The following is a 22379-nucleotide window of genomic DNA, read 5'->3' as shown; positions in this document are numbered from 1 at the left end:
GTATGTTGCACCTCATGAACAAGAAGGTTCAAAAAGTGTAATTTATTTTCAATCGATCTGTAAAAACAATGATTGAAAAAATATTGCACCGCGTCCAAAGAGTAAGATAACAATGTTTTCAGAGAGAAACACTATCAATCCATTGAAAGATGCTGCCAAATGTTCACTTCTTATAGCGGTAGAGTAGGTAACATTTCCAATTATGTCATCCATGGATAGGCTATATACAATACCGGAAACAGAGCTGATCGAAATTTCTCTGAGTATCACCCGAAAGACTAACCTTCAGCCGATGTCGAAACCGTTTCAGTATCAGGTTCTTCAACATCTGAAATACTGCCGTCTCCTTCCGACAACTCCGGTGGTTCAACCTGCATCCGTGCGAAATTCACAAAAACGTGATCCAAAGTTGTCTGTCGCACTGAGTACTGATCAATCCACTCATTTTCACGGAGCTTATTCAGTACAGTGAAAAGCTTGGACATTTGCACACCTTGAGAAAACTGGTACTCATGACAACGGTTGTATGATTTGTTGACAGTCACTGCGGGAAATTCATTCTGCAATGTTATCCTCACATCAACATCAGCCTGTGGTTTGTCAGTCAAACGAACTTCGGCAATGTATCCATTTCCGTATCGATTTTTTAGTTGTTGCACGCTACCCAGACAACGAAACTGTCCATTCACCATGATGCCCAATCGATTGCACAACGCTTCACACTCTTCCATACTGTGAGATGTAAGAACTACCGCCTTCCCGGCTTTTGTCAATCTAAGTATCTGATCCCATAGAAATCGCTTACCCACTGGGTCCATACCGCTAGTGGGTTCATCAAGAAAGATTACCCTTGGGCTTCCGAGAATAGCAATGGCTGTCGACAGCTTTCGACGGTTTCCGCCAGAGTATGCTCCGGCTACTTTGTCTGCATGTGGTGCTAGGCCCATGTTGTTTAGGAGTTTTGCCACAACCGGTCGTATTTTTGGCTCAGGAACACCGCGTAGTCTTGCGTAAAGCGTCAAGGTTTCTCTACCAGTCAGTGTATTCAACAGCGCGTCAGTTTGTGGACAAAACCCGAGGCTTTGTTGTGCCTGACTCATTTGATTGATCACATGATACCCGTCGACGTAGGCTGCTCCTGCGGTTGGCGATAAAGAACCAGTTAGCATTCGAAACGTAGTTGTCTTTCCAGCACCGTTCAGCCCCAACAAACCGAAGCATTCAGCTGGATGAATTGCAAAAGAAAGTCGATTGACTGAAGGCTTCTTCTTTCGTCGAAAGAATTTTGTCAAATCTGTAGCCAGCACGGACGGATTGGGACGCATCGAGTTTGACTGACGGAACTAAACGGGTTAGAAAATAGAAAAGATGTTTCAACACGGTAATTGATGGGTATCACAGTTCAGCAAGTTGTGTAATCCTGCACAACGCGAGCCATTTACAATAACATTGAATGTTTTCTCATTTAAATTACTCTTATCACAGCAACCTTTGAAATCTTTGTCTACTGTAGACCGAATCCAATCAAATGGCTGTCTAAAGTTCGACTATACTCTGTCAGCTAGACGTGACACACTTCTCATAAGGTTTTTAAAAACTCTTTGATGACATACGATTGGATTCAATCTTGTTGGATCACCTCAGTTAGACGTCCTCCGTCTAACTTATATGCTACTTGAACCCAAGTTGAGCAGAAGTGGACCAGAGGTTCAGCTGTATTCTTCTGAGTATCCTGTCAAAACCAAATTCGATTCCAAATGAGGTTATTCAACTTTATTCTTTTATCCAGCATGAAAAAAAGCAATTAGCAGAGTTTTTCGAGATATTGAGTCGTTTTGTAACACATTTGTGGACTCGTTTGGAGTCGCTTCTCTCTTCGTTTTCCAGTGCCGTGAAAGGTGCGGACAAATGGCTTGGCAACTGAGAGACTGGCAGATCCGGGTGTTAGACTAATTTACCAGAATCATCTTTTAGAGTCACTTCTAAATGCTCCACCATCAGATGTGGACTCATACCGGGACGAGATTGCCACCTCCTTGCATAGCGCTGGTAATTTTGCCCGTGGTACGACCCAACCGGGCGCACCGAAGCACTGGATATCAGACCGAACGGCGGCACTGTTTAAATCTCGGAGAAATATCCCAGCCNTAATCCGGTGGAAGAGCCATCAGACATAAAGGGAAAGTGAGCTTGCGAGCCAATCGTGAAGTATGGTGAACACAGAAAGCCAAATGGATGGAAATGGAGATCAAGAAACACTTGGGTGCTGTCGCTGCTACTCGCCTTCCAGGATTGGGACCGTGTGATCCTCACTGTGCCCTGTTGGAGACACTAAAAGATATGGCTGCCAACCGACGTCAGTGGCATTCTTGTTAACAGTTTCTATCCAATCACTTGAGTGAATGTCTGGAGGTGTAGACACCTCGGAATGATTGTGGTAATCTAGCGCTAAGTACCTTCCCCGTCCACCTTTACTCTTTTCTTTACAATAAGGCTTTCAAATAAATCATAGTTGTACGGCAGTGAAGCATCGGTGTTGAACACTGATATCATGCTGTCGATGATGATGATGATGATTGAGTCAACATACGGTTCTATTGCTGTTTTTTCCATTACCTGATAATCTTTCTTTACGGGGAACCGTTCAGCCGTAAAAAGACGATCGCAGCTACATTCATCAAAGAGATTGCATCTGTAACGTCACCAATCAGTGGACAGTGGATTGCGTTAGAAAACCATACGTGCGGCACTGATGCCGACTGTAGAATTTTTGGTTTATTTCCAGACTCCTCAGTCGAGACGTGCACAAATTCTACTTTTGGCGAATCCAGTTTCTTGCCGGAGACCACAAAATTCGAAGGCGCCTTGTAAAATCTCATTAAGATCATGAGGAGAATGTATTTTTACGGCTTAGATCGTTCCACTGAGTTGATATGGAGTTACAGACATCAGTGATTCGGAAGCACCCCGGTGTGATCGGTTTCCAGTCTAGTGTAACGCTTGAGACCGGTACCGATAGGTAATCAATGTGCTTGAGGGTGTCGAAAAGTGTCGTATGTCGTGTTTCTCCTGTATATCACTAATGAAGGCAAGCTAAGGGGTTCGCTAGATACGCATGTTTCAGAGAGTATAGTAACTTCTCACATCGTGATAGCACCTTCCTAGTGTGAGCGCAGTCATATTAAAGAGGCAAGTTGGGAACATATCAGTGTTTGGGTAGGGGGTGAGAATGAGAAACGTGTAAATTGACGTCTGTACCTAAAATTTTAGGACATATCCTCTTGCGTCCGTTGCACTAAGACTGTTTTCTGTGCTGTCATTTACCCATATAGATTCCCTTATCGCACCCAGATGTTCGTTAAAAAACAGGATGGTTCTTTTACATTCATTTTGCCGCAGGGCATGTGTACAAATTATTCTTGCTAAGCGTACGTGTATAAGTCAAATTTTCAAACCCTATTACAGAGATTAACAACCCACAAAACTCAGTTGTCCGTCGCAAACTTCATACGGGCCAGCAGATACCATGGCAGATGAGTGTTTGCATGAAAACTAGCGGAAGACTAAGCGACTATTCGAGAATCCCTGGAATAGTTTGAAACGATGAATGCAAGTAGTGACAAAATCTATAGTATCTTGGGTGACTAGGAAATAGAACTGGCGTGACGCGGTGATTTTGTGCATCCCCTTGCGAATGTGACAAAAAGTGCTTGCGGTTAGCGACCATGCTCCGAAAGGTGCAACTCATTCATCAGTATCCGAAAATGAATAGGAGAAACGCAGCCAGAAAAGACCAATACTAGAAGGAATGCACGGTGCACCTAAACACAGGAGCTTTCTGATATGCGCGGAAAAGAACAAGATAATGACATTTGATAATTGTTCCAACATTACTTGCTCTCGTAAATGAAATCGAGTCCATGAGCATTGTGTAGCTGTCCCATTGTCACTGGAAATACTACGAAAGACATGTGTTTGACATGGCTTTTGGTAGCCAGTGCGAGCGTTTTTCTCTTGCCTAAGCTTCGTTCATTGTACGTTGGATTCTCCTGTCAAAAGCTTCCCGTACGACTAAACTGCCCTCGTATATAGGACCGTTTTGTTGTGTGCACTGTATGAAAGGAGAAATTCTATCAAACATGAATCCCTGCATCGACTGTCGCCTCAAATCGTACTCGCTACTGGATATGGTGTAAGCCTGGCTAAAGGACATTTGTGTGCATCAGTCAACCTACTATGTATCGTTCAAGATCTAACAGGAACAGTGAATTTCGTGTTAAATGCTGCTTATTCAACAAACAGCGCACTTATAAGAGCTGAAAGGCGGTTAGCTGGCTGCAATTTAGCTCCACACTCTGGTTACGCCTGATGGTTATGAAAGTTGACTGTACAACAAAGCGGTGTTAGTAAAACCTTATTAACTAACCGACTTCGGAAAAGCGTAGAATTTACAATTTTTTTCGTGAAATTTATTGTGCTCACACAAAACACGGCTTTAGCAATCCCTATTGCCAAAAAAGCTAAACCTCCGAAAAATTGCATTTACCGATTACTGTTACCTTTTAAATGCTGAAACAAACCCAGAGAGATATCCAGCAACATGGAAACCGATGATTTTGATGTAACGCAAGTGGAGTTCATGCGTATCAGACGTACTATATACAGGCTATAATAAAATAAGCGTTGCGAAATAGCTAATTTCGAATAATTGTCTCCCAAACAATGAACAGTGAACTCCAAGTTCACATAAATAAAAACATATGGGCATGGAAAAAATCTGAAATTCCCTGACACATTGTTTCATCCACATTGAAAAGATCATCCCTGTACGCGGTTGCCGAATTCGCATTCACAAAATTTTAGTTTGGACAGCATTTCTGGTTCTTGGGCTAATGATTTCGAAGAGTTCATATCAAAGAAGAGTGGTGGACTGCCCAACTGAGACGAACCTCGAGTATCATTCAAACACCGGTTCATTTACTTCTATAAGATAAAAAGCAACAAACCTATGACATTTTGCCACTGGTATAAGTATGAAGGCCCTTCGTTGCGAACTCGTTTATTAGCAAACACCAAGTAGACAGGTACAAACTGTTGGACAGGAAAGTGAAGTGTCCTCTTGAACAGGCATGAATATTCGTTGACTATCACGCAGTTGTAAACAAAAACTGCAAAGCAGTTCCACAAGTTCCGCAGTAACCTTCACCTTCCATTAGACGGAGTTTCGAGGAGACCACAGACTACTCGCGTGTCTCATCAGTAGTATCCGTTGTTACACTGGTATTATTATTGCTTGTTGTGACTATTACAGTGTATCAATATTATTATTGTTGTTTAAAGAAACAAAACAAAGATTTATTGATATTTTGAATGCATGGCTAGACTAACAACTTGGAAATGGGTTAATATTGCAATTGTCAGTGTGATGTTTGTATTTTGTCACCTAGCTGTTCAGAGTTATAACAGAAGTAATAAAAGTGCTTGACAAACTTTGCCAAAAATTTGCTTCCTTTATGGCTAACCTGAATTAGTGCACACTCCGCAGAGACTCGCGATTACCTTAATCACTCTACTGTCATCAGAGGATGATGACACCGAAATGGATTAAATTGCGACTCGATTAAGAAACCAGAAAATTACTGACCAAATCAACGCCCGACCACCTAGGACGTTAGATCAATCTTCGATGCAACTCACCCGAGTCCTTCGCTCCTTAAATATGTTGTTGACCCCTTACGCCATGAGGACAAGCTAAATCTACGTCCTCCACGTCCCTACCTCGTGCTAACAACAAGTCCTCACCGAAAATACATATAAGGACTCAACATATATGTACGCGTAAGGAAAAAATGCACATTCCACGAATAATGAGCACACACAAAGTTATTTACTTCGTGTGATAACTTCACTGAGGACTACCTGGGACATGATTAGGCCCTGCAGTGTTTTAACACCCCCTGTGTTTTAACATCCCCGACTTTCAGGCCGGATTACAATTCTTTCACCAGTTATGCTGCTCAAATCCTGTCAGCCACCTAGACTCATAAAGGAGCAGCGTCCCAAACCAGTGTGGTGCAAATCACAGATTGCTTACCAAAAGTATCGAACGTGATACTACCCGGTTCAAATCACTTCAAATGTGGTGACCTGCGATTGTATTGGTTGCACAAATTCTGTCTATTTACACATTTTCCAATGATCAAATGCCTACCAAAATAAATTTGGAAAGGTGTGGCCCTGGAAGAATAGCAATCTCCTACAGATGTTTCCCCGCTTGGTAGCCAGAGATTTGCACGTTAATTGCCAAGCTGAGAAAATCGATCAATATCCCTCCGGTAAACAAAACCCTACCGCATAAACCTGCACGGTACCTTGATTTTACTGCTATTTTACCGTGTCACCCACTTATTAGAAGTTTACTACTTCTAAGTTACTTCAGTGCCCGCAAGAAGCAAAGGAATGGTTCTAGATGTCTGTCTCGAAGACGGCCCTCAGTTACTAACTCGATGGTTGACCTCATGTTCACACCAATCTTCAAACAAATCTATACAAAAATTAACTTTTTTTGTAAAAGCACAACGGACTAAGCAGGTTAGCTCACCTTATGCGCTCGTTCCTTTTCCTCCAGAACATCAGCTGGTAGTTGTTCTTGTTCTGAATCCAGTTCCGCCAATCTCTTGCGCAACTTTTTTAACCGTTTTTGCGACAAATTTGGATAGCGACGATGAAAGTAGGTACGCATAGGGCCTACGAAAAAGCGCTGTTCTATGACCAGAACAAAGGGGGCAAGGAGCAGGGTGGTTAAACCAAGTGCAAACAATTTCTTGCCTATTCCATCCCAACTCAACGGGTTCTGGTAAGGAGTGACATCGATGAATCCGGAATTCTGGTATTTAAGAATAAACTTTCGAAAAGCCAAGTCATACAATCCGCGACCAAAGCAGTATTGGGGAAATATGAGGAATACGTTCTTCAACGCGCTATTGACGGGAATTAGATTTGGTTGATCTTGACTCAGTGTGTCCAAGAAAAACGTAGTCATCACAGTTACCGAGCCGAGAAGTAGATTTGTAATGGCCATGACAACTAGTGCAGTACTGGGTGATCGTATCACAAACGAAAACGCATAGTGTATAGGAAGGATAGCCAAGCCGTAGAATAAAATAAGCAAAATAAAGGTACCGGCGGTGTCGTGGCCAACAAAAGCATCTTGGCGAAATGCGACAAACACTAGAGTGCAGAGTGTTGCTGATATAGAAAAGTTTATGATATCCCATATGTAGATACTGGTCCAGTAAACGAACGGTTTTAAACCGGATAAGAATTGTAAATGTTTTGACCCGGATTGTTTTTCACTAACCAGAAAGGTAATGAAACTGGCAGGTATGAAGGACAACGCCAGCATTGTGAACACAGCCAGAGTGACATCTAGTAGAAGTGACCGGCCGGAACGGGATGCCAGGACTTTCTGAGGCAGGTCTATGGGGTAATTCACATTATCAATACCGTAAGATCGCTCAGACTCTAGAGAAAGCGGTGGAAAGGATGTTGATTTGAGTTTAGCTGCCATCAAACGAAGTTGAACATTCTGAAGCATGTTCAAATAGCCCTTTGCAGAAACATAACCTTTGTTGTCAAACCATATTTGCAAATGATGAGTGGGTGGAAGCATTAGTCTTACGGTATCGGCCAGCTGAAGCCAAAAAGGATCGGGTCGGTTCCCATCAATAGGAGTAAGTTGACCAAGCTCCATATACAGTGGACGGCTTGGATCCAGGATCGTTTCTAATTCACCACGTGCAGCAGGATTTGGATTCACGATAAAACTGAGGCCGCCAAAACGTCGATAGATGAAACTATCACGAGTTTTGAGCAAGTACTCGGTAACATTGTAGGCAGTGAGATTGTAGAGTATATCAGTTGTTTGAAGTGTGACGGTTGGTGGGTGATCTGGTTGCACAGCGTTTTCCGGACAATCTTGGCTACCTTTTGTGCATGAACACTTAACATAGGAGCTATCTCTAGCTAGCTGACGTTCCACAGATGAAAGCTGTTCAGCATAGTTCCAGTTTGGTGGAGATATGTGGTGACTACAGCTGGAAGCCTTGGCTGGTGTAAACGTGTGTATATTTGGCGGAACACACCTGGTCCCCGTGTACCCATACGCAGCGGTCAATGCACTCTCGTATATGCTGGCAACTTGCCTAATGGTACGCATAACACCGGAAGTGGTATTCGGGTCTTTTTTGGCATACATCTGGTTCTCATAAAACACGTTCAACGGCGCGCCTTGCGGAGGAGACATCCACCAGGGGTTAAGTGACATCGGAGAGTTTGAAACTGAGACGTGGAAATAGTCAACAACCAGCATCGTCAGAATAATCAAACTGATAGGAAGAAGAAATTCAATTGCCCAGCCCAGTTTGTATCGTTTGAAATAATGGAAACGTTTTAAAAACATGGCCTTCATCTGTTGACCACAGTTTGGTTGAAGTTGCGTTGAATCGATTCCCAATTCGTCAAGTCCCGATGATAGTGAGGCGTAAACATGCGTGCGGTTGAGCAAACTTTGACGAGTTGCCGGCAAAGGAAGCTTTCCGTCATCCGTATATTTTGATAATCGGGCACTCACTCGTAGAGCATTTATTTGTGATTTTCTACGGCTGAAATAATTACTTTTGCTGTGTGGCCCTTCTTCCTGGTTGCACGCCTCAACTGTGGTTTCCGCCTTTATCTCGGACTCTGCAAGCTCAAAAGAAGGATCTTCGGCTAATTCGAGGAATACCTCTTCCAGTGAGGTATCCGACAAACCATAGGAAATGATCCCCAAAACACGAAGCTCCTTACATACGTTGCAATTAGTCTTTGCGTAATCTGTCTCGAGTGTTTTAAAAAATGCGGAAAATTGACCATCATAAGCATACCTTGAAGGAAGCTGTAAAACAATCTCTGTCGATGTCACACTAACCAACTGAATGTCCGACATGAATTGCCCAACAAAATCCAAAACAGCTTGCACGTTTGACGAAGTTGAAGTTGACTCCGTCTGCTCAGTTCTGTCACGTGTCAAGATCAAATAGTAGCCTTGTCCATGATTTGATTTTAAAAACAAACTGGTTCCGCAGCATCGAAGCCTCCCCTGTGAGAGTATGGCAATTCGATCACCCAGGACATCAGCTTCATCCATGTGATGAGTAGTCAAAATGATCGTACGTTTTCTCCGAAGATCTATTATTAGATCCCATATGGATCGGCGAGAAAAAGGATCCACACCAGCTGTGGGCTCATCCAGGAAAATCACCGGAGCGTCACCAATGAAGGCAATAGCAACGGAAAGTTTGCGCTTCTGTCCGCCGGAAAGCGTCTTACTAAGGCAATCCCGTTTGTCTTGAAAGCCGAGCGTTTCTAAGAACATGTCAATTTCCTTGCCAATCGACAATTTAGAGAGACCCTTTACAGAACCGTAGAATCGAAAGTGTTCGGCCACGGTCAAATGATCGAATAAAACATTATATTGTGGACAAAATCCAAGGTGATCATGCACTTCACGCAGCTGTTTTTGTGTGTCATATCCAGCAACCTGGGCAGTCCCTTTGGATGGAGGAATCATCCCAGTTAGTATGGAAATCAGTGTTGACTTTCCGGCACCATTGTGACCCAGTAAAGAAGTTATTTGGTCGGCATAAAACTTTATGGACAAGTTTTCCAAGGCTGGCTTGCGCATTTTGGCGTATTTCTTTGTGACATTCAGCACCGTCACACCGACTGCATTTCTTGTCTGATCCGGTTCAAAGTAACGCTCATCCCTGATATCCGAGTCTATACTATCACCATCCGTGGCAAGCACTGTCCGGGTACGCCCTTCAACCCAATACGTTCTTGTGAATGGGAAATAGAAAGGCCTTCTCAGGCCATATTTACCCGGATAAACATTATCAACGTACCAGGCTAACAACAAATAGATTCCCGCATCTACCCATAACATCAGCATACATTTTCCAATGGAGAATACATCCTCAGCAAACCGTGCTTTCCAAAAGTCTTGCCACTGAGCACCAAAGCCTTGTGTTTCAATGCGTACAAAGTAGAACAGGCCCAGACTATAAGCCACTTGACATGAAAGTGAAGCTGCAAACATGATCGTTTCAGTCATTGCAGACTCATTGCTAAAAATCAAGGGAGTCGGGAGGTAGAGAATGAAGTAGATCATGGCAGTAACAATAGCACCGAGGTTCGCTCGAGTGAAGAAAGTCGAACAAAGGAATGTAAGTGCAATCACTGCAACCATATAGGACAAAGACAACAAGAGTAACATGAAAAAATTCGCCAACGGAACAATGTTGCCCAGTTTGAACATGAGAGCGATGATCAGCGCCGAGGTACCCATGATCAAGAATGTGATGGAGAACCACCCAAGCCAGTGAATCAGAGCGGACAAACCCATGATACGTGTGAATTCTTTCAGCCGTTGTTCTTTCTCCTCTACAATATATTTGGTTGTCAGCATGGCTGTGAGAATCCAGGCAAAAAGCATAAATTGTGGCAACATACGTGAAAAAGAATTGAGAAAGTCCTTTTGCACGTAGCAAGGGGTGGGGAAAAACTTGAACTCTTGACCTGGTAACTCATCGTTGTACAAACTTTGTGGGTCAGCTGGCCGCTCTAACCTATCTGGCCTTTTGGCGACCATGTCAACGACTGCACCGGTTATTAGCTCCTGTATATCCAAAGATCCCTTGCTCACAAACCCCACATCGCCGTCCAATGGATTCTGGCGAGGACGAGGGGTCCAGTAGCGGTCAAAAACACGGAAGTTGTTGGGGGATTCCAGCTGGCGTAATACAATCTCAAAAAATTCGGCGTCACTCATATCAGTCTTTTGAGGCACGCGTAGGAAGTTTACCCCGGCACCAGGCGGAAAAGATAGTGAACTATGCAATTCTAGGATCTTTTTAAAAGTTTGTTCGCTCTGAATCGGATAGAGAGAAATAAATTCATTTCGACAGTCTAAGAACTGATCCACAATTTCGAGTAAACGAGTTGTTGAATTCAAAATGAAAGGAAGATTCCGGAGTTTTGACGTCAGGCGCGAAGCAAATGGACAAAACTCAGCTGCGAAATTAGGCTGAGTGACTTGCAGCACCTCGCATAGTTTCAGGAGACTTTCGGAAACAGCCAATGGACGATTATTTGCGATCAGACGAATCAGTGCCGGACCCGTATGATTCAAATAGTGTTTTACTATAGTGTGGAATCGATCGGTCAGTCGCCAAGGGTATGAAGCACGGCGCATTATTTCATCGGTCACCGGCGTGGAAGGATAATAATATATGTAGCCAAAAAGGAAAAAACCTAGTCTGCTCACAAAGCTTTGAATGTGGTCGGTGAGAAAAAACTGATAAACTGTTTTACAAAAATCACTGACTGGAGACTGTGTAGTGGATTCCGAAGCGGAATTACTGGCCATCCGACGCTGCCTATTAAGCGACGCACCTTCGACTGTCAGTATACCTGAACCATCCGTCATCGAGGGTGGTAAAGATTTCAGCTCCAGAGCTAGACGGCCCAAATCGTTCTGATCTGCTGGCACACCGCAAACAGGGACGGACAAATTTCCAATGAAGTCGAGGGTAGACACACTGATGTTAAATCCAAAAATATTTATTATGCGGTTTCCAGCCGAAGCGATTCTTGGTGACGGTGAGAAGAAATCCGAAGAAAACTGTGAAAATGCATCATAGAAATCCGTAATGTTGGTCATTGTTTCACGACTGGGGAGTATCACTCCGGATCCATAGAAATCACCTCTCAGACTGAAGGAGACAGGAAGATGAAATAAAACTGAAGGTCATTTTGGCAGCATGTGGTTAAGATTCAATTGAACAAAAGTGCTGTAGTACCGAAAAGACGAACTTGTTTACGAAGATGGCATTATACAACTCATTTATCATCGGTATAATCCGCAACTGTAAAAAACGCGTACTTGTAGCAAAGTGGTTCTAGATACCTCAGCTTCGTTCACTGATGTTTGTGGAGGTGGGGTGGACAGCTGCCCTTTGGGGTGATAGTATGCTTGGTGCGTAGATGCAGTGGTGTTAGCGGGATTTTAGTTGGGGAGATCAGGAAGCTACAGCTCTGATGCACCGGCGTCATTGTGAGCGTTAGTGAGTCATGTTTTGTATCGGCATCCCTAACCAGAGTGACGGTAACGACCAGTAGAGCTGAGTTCACCGGTAATCTATGCCACACTTCGCTGCCAAGTCACTGTTTGCCTTCCCCTGACTCGTTTCCACTCTTCACGTGGTTGTACGAGAAAAAACCTTCGAGAAAGTTGATCGAGTAGCATGCATAAAAAACGTAGCCAAGCTATCGCAAACTACGAAGTATGATCAGTTCACCTATGGTCTCTTCCGGAAACCATTGAACACAGTTCAGAATTAATGATCTGGTGTTCGCACCAGACTCAGGCAATGCTCCGAAGAAATCGATCGTCAAACACTGAAAGAATTTTGACGTCTTGGACGCACAGCGATCAGGTTTCTGCAGGCCAGTTGCCAAGCTCGGTGAACAGATCAACAGCCACCTGATCAACAACCAGGTTTCTGACCCGTATAGCAATATGGCGCGCACCGTGGCGTTGTAAACTCGAGTCTTGACAGATACGTTGATGTCGCAGCTGATACAGGTACGCAAAAGTTGCTCTGGCCTTCCCAATCCGGATGGAATGATCACCCTTGAAATATCGTCTTTGAGTACACCGCCGGAACGGATAAAACTGCCCAGGTAGACGAATTAGTCAACTACTTTAATCGGTTTATACGTAGACATGAGGTTAGGGTTGAGTCCACCCAGTCTTACAGAAGCACTTTACATTTCGCAGGTGTGTAAGGCCTGCTAAATCGTGGGACAGAATTAGTTAGAATATTTCATACCATCTGTATTACGACTGCGTCAGATCCAAGAACGGCTATGTCGACTGTGTGCTCTGTATGTCTTGGAAGCATTTTGGCCCCAGATGCATTAGAGGCTGGTTGTGAGTCTTTCAACATCGTATCAATGAAATGCGAAAGAGGATAGCCTTGCCTTATATCGTTTGATTTAGTGAACTAAGGCGAGAGCTTCGCGTAGACCATCACACGTCAGCAGCAATTGGCGTACACCACCTTAAGGGGTTCATGACTTTACAGGGGACACCTTGCTTGATAGATACTGCCATGGTGCCAAACGTTCCAGAGCCAAAGGCGGATTTTACGTCAAGAAACCATCATTGTTGGTTGCTTGAAACGATGTTGCCATTCTCGTATATGATAAAATGTGAAAATGTGGTCGATGCATCTCCTGCATGCAAAATCTTGTACACGGGCCTGGGAAAGGTTAACACAGATAAAGCTTATGTTGCCGTACTTGGAATACAAAAGCCAGACCAAACAAGTTTGTTCACTCTTTGAAGATATTCTATTTTGCACGGAACATTTTGTGAGCCAACGACTGTATTGCTTAACTGAATGTGCTCAAAATGATATTTTCACTTCCCAAGGTTAACAATGCCGCGCACAGAATTCGTTTCAACTCACAAGGGCTCTCAACAAAGGGGACTGCCTCTGGGTTTCCCACCAGACTAGCTTGGGCAACCTTGCAAGTCAAGGGCAAAGGTTCCCTGTAGACACAAAAATAGCCTGAATTCAAAGCCGAGTCCTCCAAGTGAAGTGTGATTAAACAAATCAACCCGTCTCCTCAAGAAGAGAGTTGATGGATCGATTACCGTTCATCACAAACGACCAGTTTTACAGTGCTTACTCCAAAACTATTACCCTGAACAGAGACTAGAACAAATTAGACAGGGTGACTTGGGTGAGGATAGGACATGTTGGTCGCAGTGTAAGGAATTCTAACTACAAGTTTCAGGTGTGTTGCAATGTATGGGTTGCCAAGCCATATTCATATACACCGTACCCTGTAAGTGATTTCGACCAAGAGGATCATTGTTTCACCTTTAACTTTAATTGCACTGCTATTTGCGTAACGTTTCATAAGTAAGCATTCTGTCATAACTACTGCTTTGGCAGAAGACTACTCAAATAACTGTAAAATTGCACAGCAAAGCAATACTTAAGTAGTAGGCATGGTCGTCCCTGCGTATGCACATTCACAAAGTTACTAGTTCCAAGGTTGCATTCTCTGAAACTTATAAAAAGATTCTAACGTCCTGTGAATGACACATGATGGACAGCGAGCCTCTTGCAACTAAACGCATGATTTTTCCTACAAGGTGATCGTTACACCTTGTAACAAACTCAGGATGAAACGATACCATAATTCGTTCTCACGCTGTTTCCTCCGCTAACCCTGTGTACTCAATGGTCACCCCTAAACCCGCATGAATTTTCGACCCTTAGCATGTTGAACCGATTCCGATGAACTTTCCACGTACGCTTTTTGACCTATCGCATGACCACGTGAGGTTTGCGCACGTTTGTCGATACTTCACATAGAGTTGCCGTTCTGGCCGGGCTTTGTTTGAACCTGCACCAATTCGTGCAACAATCAGACGGAAATCCTCATAACTTGAGATTTGCTCCCCTTTCATATACACAGTTTGTACGTACAATACGTGCTGGTACGTCTCAATGCCTCATAATTGTTGGCTTGTGATTTCGCGCGTCACGGCCTCATAATTCTTGGCTTGTGATTTCGCGCGTCACTCAGTTGGGCTTCTCGGAATAAGTGACGTATTCTACACCTACCATAACAAATAGCTTACCCACCCAGTGGACTACGTTCTATAAAGCCATCTACTTCGCCGGAAATTTATTATACACTAAAAATAGTAAGAACATGGGTTTTTAAGTATTTCGTTTGCAGGCATGCACTTTGGTTTTCTAGTGCAAAATCTACCGCGTTTTCTGAAAATCATATTGGAGTCGAACGGTAGCACACATGCAAAAGCACTTGGTGAGAGCAGACATTGAGTCGGGGGCTGGCCGGCCTTGTTCGACACGCCACAGGTTTTAGTAATAACTTTTCTGAAAATCATTGGAGTCGAACGGTACCACACATGCAAAAGCACTTGGTGAGAGGAGACATTGAGTCGGGGGCTGGCCGGCCATGTTCGACACGCCACAGGTTTTAGTAATAAAAGTGCAGACGGGCAACAAATGACCAATAAGAGAGCTCTGAAATTTCAGGTAAGCAAGGCCTGATTTCAAGGTCGGATGGGAAGGCTGTTGAATGCGTTTGTGGTAGCAGTGTGGTGTGTGGCCTCACAACGCACACGTAGTGAATGCTGTTAACTTTTTGAGCCAAGAGAACAAATGTTACTCAGATATCCATTGGGCATATCTAGGGCCAAATGGTAGGTATGAGGTGTCATGGTACAGGCGTATGGAGAGAAATGCAGCGATAAATGTATAGAAATGCAGAATTGTAGAGAGAAATACCTCAGCTATTGCCAGGATTATTCGGCCATTACCACAGAAAAACATACTCCCGATCGTAAACGGATGGCCAAGAATATCCTGAGAAAAATTGTAGGTAGTGGTCTCTTTTATTAGGAAGGTAGTTGCACTTGAGATGATTGTTATACCAAACTCCGTTAACAGACTACTGCGAACTGTCTACGAATGGCACACTGGTCACTTTTTATTGGTTTTTTGCATGCTTGCACATCATTCCCCCTCAGCTCGCCCTGAGAGAATCTTAGCCTAAATTAATCCCCGCCGAGAGGCACAGATGCAATCTGAGATAACTTAAACGGTATTAGTAGTTAGGATGTAAAATAGCGTTCATGTTCAACAGCCGGCAATACCAAATCGAAGCCGCGTCGAACAGCCCGACGTCAAGTAATACTCGCGTCATATGAGGAGCGCAACAAGTACTTCACGAAAGGAAACGCAGTTTAACTTCTCCTAGAGTGTCGCTCCTTATATGAGGGATACGACAATAGTCAGGCCTGATCAGGAGTAATTTTTTGGTTACCCTTCGTAGCCTACATTTCAGGGGCTTGGATGCAGTTTTAGGGTGGATTTGTTGTCCCGATGAACAGGGCCCACTTCCTTCGTTCAATCCCATGATCAATAGGCATGGTCTCGGGTTGTACCCTAATCTATGGGTTTATGTATGAGCGCGTATAGGCGTGAATTTCCATCGGCACTTCAATAACAGGAATATGCATCATTCCCTGGTGAGACTCTGGAAGAATTGCATTCAGCAAACGAACCGATTCCCGCACAAACTGCAATGTGAAGTGAGTCGAACAGACGTTGGACAAAGACTTTTCAGTAAGGCACAGTAGAGAGTATCATTGTTACCTTGAATTCAACCAAGCCAAAAGCAAGTAGGAATTAGAGACGGAAAAGCCTGGAACAGACGGATTATGTATTAGTTTACAGTAGGTAATTGGTGTTTGTTCGGCACGGACTTATCCTCTCCCAGTGGGCGCCCGTTTGACTAATTTTTGCGAAGCGGTCGGCACTTTTGTATTTGGCAGACAATCATAGTCAACCTACCCAATCGCTTGGTGGCTAAGGTGACGTTTCGCGTATGAACAATAACGTCATTTTGGTTTCAGAAATTATGTTTATCATGAGATCGCTGCTTAATCATCTGGGTAAAATCAGCCAGACAGACCGGCGCTTAATTCCTAGTGGGATGCTTTAATAAGGAACTGCGAGGTACATTCTTGAATTCGACGCTTTTTATCATGACTTTCTTTGAAAGGTCAAGATTCCTCACAATCACATAGAATGTGTTTTCTGGTTTCTCTTTTGAATCCGACCCAGGTGGTCGTCCTATTGTTGGGCGGATTAATCGTTCGCCACACTGAACCACGTAACTTTCGGGGTAATACGCACGTAGCCATTGAGAAGGAAAGTCTCTATATCACTAAAGTCCTGGGATTCTCACAAATTTAGGCTGCAAGCACCCCGTAGAATTGTGTGTATATAGCTTAATGAGTACCGATTGTTCTATAAAGTTTCGCTGCCGGAGTGAGTGAGTGAAAGACAATTCGTTTAAACAGGCCGTCACAAGTGGGCTCAGAGGTATTGGGCAGACAGATCGCGGAAAAACGAAGGTTGACAGAATGACCCTTTAAACAAATAAATCGAGTTGTTAACCCAAAAGCATATGTATTTGAATCCTCTGAGCATTCGGCCCAGTCGAAAGACGAATCAGTGACAGAACGAGTAAAAAATAAAGTCCTTTCAATGAGCAAATGAAGGAAAGCGCAAAAGTAGTCATGAACGTATTTCGAGATGAAAATATTAGGCGAATTCATATGATCAATTCAAGTGAAGGGGTACTGTAAAGCGCTCATCACACTAAAAAACCGGTCATAATCGGAGAAAAGCTGAAAAAGTTTTGAAGGGCGTACTTTTGGTAATTTGAGTCACGGAGTGCAATCGTGAACGCGGAATTTTATATACAGATTTCCGTGTGCAAACCGACCGTTTTCGTTCAAACCCGTCAGCAAAATCTCGATAAATAATCGGAAACTAGGCTACCCCGATACCAAGTTTTTTATGTGCAAAGAGTCATTCTCGGCTTCAGAAATTCATTTAAAATAATTCTACTTAGCTTATGCTTGCCAAACCAATTAATTGTTCGTTCAGCAAACATGAAATGAATTCCTTAATCGTACATATCGAAAGTCTATGAGAATCAAATCATGTTTACAAAGCGCTTCACTGTAAATAAATGCTGGTACACTCGTCACCGATTTATTTTGTGCAAAATTTGCCGAAAACACTAAGAAACAAGTTGAGACATCATGAGAAACCACACACGCACACACAAACACGTTGGTGTGAATGCCAACAACCGACTGGAACCATTGGAAAACAACATCACGACAGTAGAGAATGTGGGTTGCGCAGATAATGGATGTGAGACACTGGAACCCTACATCTTTCAATCCTGTTGCTTGATCAGGTTTTGAACTTCATCAATGAATGATGGTAATATACTGGTGCGTTTTCTGCTCATAGCTAAAAGGTATGTCAGTCAGTTCACTCTGAGCCACGACTCAGATGACCTACTCGTCTACTGCGATATAAACCACGTAAACTCTGACAATTTTCGAATAGATTGATACCCTCATTCAATGGAAGCATATTAGCATTGCAACATGCGGAGTCAACTCGGTTCAAGTAAAGCAACTGAAAATAAATTTTCTATAAGCTAAACTGCACGATCTTTTAACAATCTGACTTTAAATATATTGAAAAATGGATATGGTCGAGTTTTTCTAATGAAACAAGACGCTTTAGCCTTAGGTGATCCAATAAATCGGCGAGATATCGGGTCGTATGATGGATCGAATAACGGTAAGTATCCATACAATCAGATGGCGATTTCTATTTGGATCATGTTCATGAGAAAACAGAGTGAAGTGAGTCTTGAAAATCTGAAGGGATTTTGCCAGGAAACTATTAGATGGAGTAGTTGTTTTATGCTGAACGGAAAGTCAGCAGCAACAACAAACCTAAGTGCACTCCTTTGATAAACGTTACTTAGGACGGAAGACCTTTTAACAGGCCCTAAGGGGTGGCGAAAACAATAAATCCGGAATTGCAGGACATGTATGGCAATTAGACTGCTGACAAGGTTTTCTGGTGAGTGGAACAATGTCACTCGGGTTAGGTGTAATGCTAGTTGTTGAACTCGGATGAAGTGATTAACTTTGAGTAAAAACTGGGATTTCTAGGGATGGTTATTTCTCTGTCCTTGACCATGAGGAAGAGAGGTTAGAGAACATGTCCTAATTAAGTTCAGCTTAAACAGCTTCGAGTGACTTTCGTCGTGTTTAAGGACGCTGAAGGATAGGTTCGCTTTTGAAAAGAGAGCCGGCAGATTAATCTTCTTGGTTCCGTCACACGACAGGTTGGCAGAGCCTCGCTTAGGCTCTAATCTGTCTTTTGACCAAAGAGGAGAAAACACTTAGATTGCGAAAGTTCACGTGCCGCTAATACTGCGGACACTTTCAAATAGTCTCTAGATTTTAAAGTCGAAATCGTGAGAGGTGCGGATTTAGTTTGTGCCAAAAACAAAAGTGGTGATGGAGTCATATCAAGCGTCAGGTGACGAGGGTGGTGCCATGGTAACAATTTTTCTCACGAAGGTGCTTTGCCTGTCCCGTTCACGAAGTCGACCACATCAAGCTTCGCTCGAACTACTCTGCTTAACAGGTCACCTATTTGATTTGATTTGTTTGTGTTTCTCTCGCGGGCGTTGCACACGTTCCAGAAACTTGTAACGTTTCAAAAATGCCACACGGCATTCAGTATTCGCACAATGGAATTGAATTTACAAAAGCTATGACGTTTCCCTGACGGAAAAAGGTAATCAGGCAATAGAATTCAGAGTACCAGTCCAAACTTCTGAGCCTCATTTAGGCATCTCAGGGTCTCAGCGATGCTGGGAAATTATTCCACCAGACTTTCCAGCCAGATGTAGGATTGCTTCAGTGAACAAAGAAATTTGGTGAGCTGCAAAAATATGAACGTAAATTGGGATGCTTTCTTGGTTTGAGGACATACGCAACAAAATGCAACATTCTGGTGCAAAACGTTTCGCTCCACTCATAAAGGTTTTGCAGCTACCAGCATTGTGCAGCTAACGGGCCACGTGCTACACATATTGGGCTGAATTTTCTGCTGGTTAGTGTTGCCTATGTAAGGAAAGATTTCCACAAAGCGCTGAATAATTGCTTCTTTTTGTGAGCCGCCAATCAAACAGTTAATCAGTGGTTTATGAACTTTCCAACAACAGAAGATAATGCTTTAAAGAAAAATGGGTGACAGATTTTAAGGCCAAATATATATGCAAACGATTTTGGCTCAAGATTCGAGGTTAAAAGACACTGATCTGACACGTTCGAGTGAACGTGTGCCTCTATAATACCTTTTTTGAAATTTTTTTCGCAATTTTGTTTCTAATCCACAATACGCAACTGAGTAAAGAATATAAGGTCACTCTGTTCTGAGATTAGCTTAGTGTAATCGCAACTAGCCTTTGTCATTGTGAGCTCCACACCACGTGTGCTTTCAGATTTCACCCCGTTGAGGCTTTGTGCAAAATTAAGTGACAAATTACCACACACAAACAAGGTCATCTGGATACTTATTCGGCTCGAACTCATTATATTGTTTCAAAACATTTTTCACAAGAAAATCGATCCAACTGAAGCCCGTTCCACTACATTTGTTGCTTCGTTCTGGTCTTAGCAATTGGTTTCTCGAAGAATTTCTCGGCTCTGTGAGAAAGATGGTCATGTAAACACTGGTTTTCCTGTAAATTCACATCGACCCACAATCAGTATACGTGAGTTTTTTCGCATTTTGTTTCTAATCCACAATACGCAACTGAGTAAAGAATATAAGGTCACTCTGTTCTGAGATTAGCTTGGTGTAATCGCAACTAGTCTTTGTCATTGTGAGCTCCACACCACGTGTGCTTTCAGATTTCATCCCGTTGAGGCTTTGTGCAAAATTAAGTGACAAATTCCCGCACACAAACAAGGTCATCTGGATACTTATTCGGCTCGAACTCATTATATTGTTTCAAAACATTTTTCACAAGAAGATCGATCCAACTGAAGCCTGTTCCACTACATTTGTTGCTTCGTTCTGGTCTTAGCAATTGGTTTCTCGAGGAATTTCTCGGCTCTGTGAGAAAGATGGTCATGTAAACACTGGTTTTCCTGTAAATTCACATCGACCCACAATCAGTATACGTGAGAGAAAAAAACAAATCTGTTGCACATGCTCTGTTTTGGGCCCCAACCAGTAGCATCGGTCTCCAACACACTTGTTGGATTGCGCTTTTGTCTTGGGGATGAGCGCTCGAATTTGAAGGTAAGCGATCAATGACATACTCCTACAAAGTTTGTTCTCACTTCTCAGTAGAACGGACGAGAATTTGCCACTAGCCGCTACGTAGCGCTCAACTGTAAAACATTTCGAATTTCATATTTTTCGTATCATGTATTTTTAGGAATAAGTATCCTAAGCGAGCGAGAACCTATGAGTTGAGTCTTTCACATGTTATGAGTGGGTGTAAAATGCAGATAGCTTTCTAATTTAGTCTGAAGTAGGTTTGATATGTTCCCAAAACTAGGAGACCCACAAGATGAGCAGGGTGCTGCAACCCTTAGAGATTCGACCTACATGATAGAACAGCACACCGTTAATATATATATATATATATTCTATAGAGGAGAATGTCGGTAGCTCAGGTAGCGTAGTGGTTGTGCACAACCACTAACACAGCACTACACACAACTACGCACTGATAATGTCACCTCGATTGGTGATGAAACGTTTGCAACCAAACTGCCCAGCTCAGCGAACAAGCCAACGACCATATACATATATGTGATATTTATGCACTAAATCTCGATACATGAATAAATGGTGGACGCAATGCTAAGACTTTTCAAATATGTTCACGCTTAAATCGACAATGGTGCTTTTATTAAACATGCTTCAGTAATCTATCGAAATGCCGGTGCATTGGTTCATGAACTGGTTGTAGAACCGGTGGCTGTTGCTGTGTTCAGCAAGCTTGGAAATTTTTCACAAACCTTTCGTCACCAATCGTGGGAACATCTTCACCTCATATTGATGATTTCTCTAGGATTGTCGGTGAAGCTTTGGCGAGCTCGGTGAACAGATCAAGAACAATTTGTTCTTAAAAAATGCTCAGGTTAAATTTGATCCAGCAGGCTATTGTTATGCAATCTAGAACCTAATATTACAACAAAGACAAAATTTGCAAGCTTGATACGACTAACTGCGGACGATTCCCACTCCGATTTCATACTCTGAAAGGACTTCGAAGAAACCCGTCAAATACTGATCTGTGTAAGATGGCTTTCAAAATTTTATACCGAAATCCCACATGGTTTTAGTATGTTTTCGTAGAATTGTAGCAGAAAACGCCAAAACCGCGGGCACTCATTGAGGGAGATTGTGGAGAACCAAACGGAAAATTTAATAATACAGGTCTATTCATTCAGTCTGAAACGAGATTTCTGTAGCGCATTTGGGCTATGGATGCAAGCTAATCCGTGTTCATGAGCGTGAAATGTATGCAGGACATATATTGTAGACATTCGTCATCTGTGAATGAATGCAACGATCATGTTTACTTAGGTGTAGAAAAAAATCCTGTCCACTATTTGGGGGGTTCGGTTAACGAAATTGTCAGAAAAGGCCACATGTGCAACGAAATTGATACACCGACGTGTGTTGAAAGCAATTGACTACTGGATGAAGATGCTGAAGAATGGAGAATACCCTGGAATAACTGTGATCAGTTATGATCGCAAAACAATCCGGAAATATTGAGTTACTCTGTGGATATCACTAACAATCAAGTTC

The 22379-nt window shown here is 42.9% G+C and overlaps 1 protein-coding gene across 1 annotated transcript; it reads right to left on the bottom strand.

The window, feature by feature from the left end:
* Positions 1-279: 279 nt before the first annotated feature.
* On the bottom strand, positions 280-11813 carry T265_13456 (hypothetical protein; the record flags this gene model as incomplete). The annotated part of the gene is made up of 4 exons (XM_009168958.1): positions 280-1343; positions 2333-2494; positions 6602-6765; positions 7744-11813. Coding segments are annotated over 4 exons (5406 nt in total), but the record flags the coding sequence as incomplete, so codon positions are not given.
* Positions 11814-22379: the final 10566 nt, after the last annotated feature.

The sequence above is a fragment of the Opisthorchis viverrini genome (assembly GCF_000715545.1).
Source record: "Opisthorchis viverrini unplaced genomic scaffold opera_v5_68, whole genome shotgun sequence".
In the NCBI taxonomy this organism is placed as follows: Eukaryota; Metazoa; Platyhelminthes; class Trematoda; order Opisthorchiida; family Opisthorchiidae; genus Opisthorchis; species Opisthorchis viverrini.
The sequence above is the reverse complement of the archived record's forward strand: the minus strand, read 5'-3'. Positions and strand labels throughout refer to the sequence as shown.